Source organism: Pelmatolapia mariae, linkage group LG10_11 (genome assembly GCF_036321145.2).
Source record: "Pelmatolapia mariae isolate MD_Pm_ZW linkage group LG10_11, Pm_UMD_F_2, whole genome shotgun sequence".
Lineage (NCBI taxonomy): Eukaryota > Metazoa > Chordata > Actinopteri > Cichliformes > Cichlidae > Pelmatolapia > Pelmatolapia mariae.
Window position 1 is genome coordinate 65,211,225 of NC_086236.1, and position 5,881 is coordinate 65,217,105.

General features: G+C 34.9%; 1 protein-coding gene across 1 annotated transcript; it reads right to left on the bottom strand.

The window, feature by feature from the left end:
• Positions 1-1,100: 1,100 nt before the first annotated feature.
• LOC134637073 (sialic acid-binding Ig-like lectin 12) lies at positions 1,101-5,416 on the bottom strand. The gene is made up of 8 exons (XM_063487406.1): positions 5,374-5,416; positions 4,957-5,047; positions 4,271-4,639; positions 3,452-3,763; positions 2,798-3,103; positions 2,578-2,701; positions 1,881-1,950; positions 1,101-1,687 (listed from the first exon to the last, which is right to left on the bottom strand). Exons 2-8 carry the CDS (start codon positions 4,997-4,999, stop codon positions 1,334-1,336), a joined length of 1,578 nt encoding a protein of 525 aa, XP_063343476.1. The 5' UTR covers positions 5,000-5,047; positions 5,374-5,416; the 3' UTR covers positions 1,101-1,333.
• Positions 5,417-5,881: the final 465 nt, after the last annotated feature.

Below are 5,881 nucleotides of genomic sequence, written 5' to 3' on the forward strand. Positions count from 1 at the left end.
ACAGTGCATACTGTTTAGAGTATGATGGTGTGCGATTACTGATATATGAAAACCATATTGAAAAATATATGATAAAAACAATATTATTTAACAGATGCTGTAAATACCCGCAGATTCAAATACAAAGATTGAGCATTCATCTACTTACATCTGTCATCTATGTACAGTATTCATGAACTAGTTATTGTTCTCACAAGAGTCACAGACGAATATATATATATATACTTCCTTATTAGGCATCACTCTATTATCGGTGGGTCTAATCTTCCTGTTCTCACATTTTGACACAGTAAGAGACTATAACGGTCAATTTTAAGCTGTAAAAGAAACCTGAAATTTAAATATTATGACCCCCTTAGTCCAGTGTTTGTGGAGTTGGGAAGTAGCCTGAAAGGTGGAGCTGGACTTTTGCAATTGCGGTATTTACAGTTCAGCAGAACACAGACAACCCTCGTCTGAGAGGCGTCAAACTAAAAAATGCCATGCGTGGTCTGAATTTGTACAAAAGCTTTACCAGGGTGAGCTTTCCTTTAGCTTTTTATGGTTTAAAACAAAGCAAAGGTGTTCTCTCCCCTCCTCCACAAACTCAATAATGTAACTGAATAAATTCTCACTCTGAGCTTGAATTTGATTTCAGTTGCATTCACCTTATTTATGACTGAATTTTATTAACGGGATCACATATTTGACTGTTACATGAAGCTGCTAATTCTACCTGATGTATCATACAGAGATATGCAAAATGTAAAGAATATTGTTTGCATACAAAAACTTTTTCACAAAGATTTAAGATTTATATTCATGATTAAACAGTTTCACCTTGTTATGTTTTTGTGGAACAGTCTTTTGAAGGTGAAGCAAATATGTACAACACTTTAAAGATTTATTACAATATTTACATAGTATGGCTGACACCTGAAGGTTTCCTTGTATTAAATAAGTGGAGTAGCATAGCCACCATAGGTCTCCACTAACGACTGCCACTTACATACCAAAGAAAGAAGTTATCACATGAGAGGATATTTCATGAAAACCTTCTTGTCATCACCTGGATCTGATTAGTTGACCGACTATTTTTCACATTAAACACCATAGCCTGATATTTTTACCATTTTTGTAAGTCCTGTGGAAACGCGTTTATCCTTTTATATTACACACATTCTTATATTTTTGGTAATTGAAAAATCCCAGAAATTCCATCTCATCTAACAAATCACACACAATTCTCAACGCATACATTGATTACAGTATGCATGTATCTTCTGGTTGTAATGGTTGTGTGATGCTTCACAGTTAATCTCTCCAAATGTCATAGAGCTCACAGCTCTCATAATTAACCCATTAATTCCTCCACACTGGAATACAGCGCCACATCCTCACCTTCCTCTTTGGCCTTTTTACTCATCAACTCATTCTCTTCATTGCCCTCCAACATTTCACTGTCCTCTTGGGCGTCTTCTTGTCTCAGTTCTTCTCTTTTAATTTCAGCATACTCTGTGTCTGTGGCCTGTGTGTTTGCTGCCTCTTCAGGGTTCTTGGGTCTTAGTGCAGAGAAGTTAATGTCAGAGTACTCCACCTCTTTTGTGCAGTTTCCATTGGATGGTAATTGCACAACAGACTCAGCTTCTCCTTGAGCGTCCTCTGGCTCACGGATCCCATCATATGTTGCTACTTGATCAGCATCCATCTATCAAGCACAAGGCAGCAATTACAGGTAATTAACAGCTTATAAAAAACAGAAAATTTAATAATGTAGTTACATGACAGAAAACAAACAAGCTTAATATTTTAGCAAAAATATAATTAAAATCAAACTAATATCATAAAACAAATATGATATTCAGATATGTTACCAAAGGCTAAGTACTTATTTAAGTTACCGTTGGACCAGCTTCAGAAGTCACCATCTCCAGGTTTTCAGACAGATTTTCTGACCTCTTCCACTTTTTTCTGGGAAGAAATTAATTAATAGAAATGAAGCTTGGTGAAAGTCTCACAGCAGACCAGAAATGTTGTGTCGTGGCAAAAGCCCCCCAGATAGTTCACATAATCTGATTATTTTCTGTGCTCATTCTAGTTTGTTCTCAGGTTAAAAGCCAAAAACATATCTTAAATCAAAAAATGCACTTTATCTTTACATATAAATATGATGGCATGTGTCTCAGTTTTAATTTTCATAAGCTGATGATGTAAGATAAGCCAAAACTTTATGAAAACTCACAAAGAGTAAATAATGATTACAGCATGATAATGGTGATAATACAATATCTGACAATTTCGATATTTTACAATATGTGTTTCAGTTCTTTCCCATATATAATGTGATTTATGTGAGGAAAGTTCTGGTACAAAAACTTAAGTCACCATTTAGGACCTCTAACAGTATATAATAAACTTTATATAAAAATGAGCTAATAGAAATTTACATGTGTGCAAACAGAAATCCTTCGAGTATACCAGGAAAATGGTGAGCATTTATATAAACAATTCAGAAAATATAATGTTCCTTTTCATAAAATAAAATATACAAAAACACTGATGTCAAAAATAGAAAATAACATATAGATGTAATATTACCTGCGACATTTTGTTGCCAAACAAGCAATGACTGTTGAAAGGATTATCCCAATCACAAACCCCGTCAACACTGCAATGTAGACTTTCTTCTCTTGAATAATCGTTAAAAACTGTTTGAATATATCTGAAATCAAAAGAGATTAACCATGCTGATTACCTAAAGGTATTGAAATGTCTTAAATTTGAGTATAGGGGAAATATTTAACTCATGAATACTTACAGTTATTTTTTTCTTCAGATGGTGATGAATTAGCATTCAACTCCTTTATTATAAGGCTGACATTTGCATATCCATTACTATTACTGCTGACACATTCAATAGTGGAGTTGTGACAGTGATCTTGGGACACAGTGATGGTGCTGGTGACACTGGTGTTTGACACTTTGGTTGCTACAGAGTACTCAGTGTGGCTCTCCAAGTGTGGCCATTTGATGGTGGGTGAAGGAAACCCCTCACTGATACACACACAGGTCAAAACCTTTGACTGAGCGCTACAATTAGAGTCATTCAAGATTCTTGGTGCATCTGCAAAAACAGAAAAAGAAGCTCAGCATCAAAACTACAGTAAACTCATAGGAACATAAATAGTCTTAACACATTGCTACAATATTAGAATATGTGATACTGAAGAACACAACAATACAATTAATATTACACTTACTTTCCACATTTTAATTAAAAGTGTTTTTCTTTTCTTTAAGTAAAAAATATTTGTAAATAACTGTTTCAAAGAGAGGGCAAAATATAATGTCAGTTATGAAGGTTTTACACTTAGAGTAATAAAAACACTACTACTACAATTACTACTACTACTAATACTTTAATACTATAATAATAATAATAAAAAATACTCTTTCTAAGAGTAATACTCACATTTTCCTTTAAATTTAAGAGTTTTTGTCTCATTTATTGTGACATTTTTGAAGGTGACCTTACAGGTGACCTGGCTACCGTTGTGTTTTGCTGAAGCATTAAAGGTCAGAGTTGACTTGAAAGCATTCGGATTCTCAGACTTGAATTCAGTGTTGTTTTCTTTGATTTCATAGTGGTTTTGTCCTGATTCACTCCATATCCAGGTGATATTAGGAGTGGATCCAGGGCAGAGACCAGGAGCGCTGCAGGTCAGTGTAGTCTGCTCTCCCTCTGTTATTTCAGGAATCTCCAGTGTGGGCTTTTCACTCAGCTCTAATAGGAGAGTATATGAAACAAGAAATTATAATCAGCATAGAAACCACTGCTGACTTTAAAGTTGACATATGATACTTTGTTAAGTATCTTAAATTGGAAAAAGTACAAGATAAGGCTGAAAGGTTCCAAGACAGATGCAAGCTCTGTGAGGTATACCCAAACATTAATTTATGTCTGACCAAAGGAATAGACTAAAGGACATTCAGCAGCTGCTGTTTTTGTTTTTCACTTTAGCTGACAAATCTGATGAATGGAAGACACAGGACCTGCATTACAAGAATATGTTATGCCTTTGTGTTAATCTGAGCATCATGTTTATCCACAAAAATCTTTGGTGTGATAATGATTTCACAAGCCTTAAACTCACGTTAAACAAACATGTACTAGTGCCATAATGCAGCTGTAGTTAATACATCTCATTGTAATTTAGTCAAACTAACTCATTTAAATCAAACATGATAACATAGTCACTGTGCATGGAGTATTTGTGGTAGGTTTTGATACCTGTAACTGTGACTGTGATGTTTGCAATCAGTGTGCAGTGAGTCTTTGTCTTAGCGACAGCGTGATATGATCCAGAGTCCGACTTGGTGAGATTGTTGATGATGATGCTGCAGTTCTTTTTTTTCAGGTCAGCCTCCAACAGTGACACCCTCCCTTTAAACTCAGGGTCAGTTTTCGTATTGTTACTGAAGCCAAATACTGTTTTATTTACTTTTCCATCATGTTTATACCAAGTTATATTTTCAACATGAACATCGTCTGTAGTAACAGAACATGCTAGAACAACACACAGTCCAGCCTGTGCTGATACATTTTTATCACTTAGTGTGATACTGCTGTTGCTCTTTGGACACTGGGAAGTCCCAGAACCTGAACATGCAAAAAGAAAAGAGACAAACCAGAAGAGAAGATGCTGAGTTCATGAAAATCAAAAACGATGGTAACCAACACCATCAATTTACATCATTTACAATGTGTATATTTAAAGATGCCTCTTTTACTTTACTTCTGCTGTTAACTGATATGACTTATATAAGTGATGCAGTTCACAGCTGTTGCTTCCCATTTTTAATTTAGTAAATGACATTTTCAAACACAGCTGTCTTTGAAACTGCAGTTTTCCTTCTTTTTGTAGTTTCCTTAAATTCATATATTGATGAAGATTTAAATAAAGTTTCCTTCTATACCTGTGTCAGTGAAGAGCAGAATCACCCAGATGAGAGTTAACATTCTGATTTGACAATTAAGACAGCACGGCTTCTCTCCACAGGATAAATGCTTTCTTTTCAAAGCACAAACACACAAAAGGTGCAGAAAAAATATAGAAAGTTCAGTGGCTGATAAAATCTACATACAGGATATTACACTTACATATTTACTGTTTTAATATATTTTTATGTGACCAATAAACTTGGCTAAGATCTTGAAATATCACAGTTTAAAGCATTTCTTGATATCTGTGCCATCGAGAAGCTAAAAATTATTAATGGAAATCTCCCAGCCTCAGACTTCTTCAGTTAAGTATACACCAGTCATTTACAATCATTTTTATGAAATTACTGAAGCAAGAATACTACAGAGAAAAATGGATGAAAGTGTTTTACCCTCACTCTGTGTGAATCTCCAGCTCTTGTTTCCACACACTGATCTCTGCAGACTGTCTGCTTTCAACTGACTCTTCTTCCTCCTCCTCCTCCTCCTTTGTAACTTCTCTTTGCACTTCAGCAAGTTTACAGGAAGTTTCGCTTTACTCTGCTGGCCATTATTTCCTCTTAGACTGCCACCACACTTACAGCTAAAACCTCCTATCACATTATGATGTTAATGTGAAACTTTAACAGCAGTGAAATCAGAGATAATCTTGAACATGAGGTGCTAAGCTTTCAAATATTTGGATGTTCAAAATGGTTCAATTGTTTTAAAAACAATCGCCTGACAATCATACATTGTAATGCATTGTAATATATAGATGCATATTAATGCTCCACTTTATGGTGTCACTTTGATCTTTGAAATAACTTCTGTATTTGCAAGAGGAAGATTTGCTGTTTTGCCAAATGTTTGTACTAAAGAAGTCTTTTAGATGAGTGATGAAATGTTTCTCCTACTGAA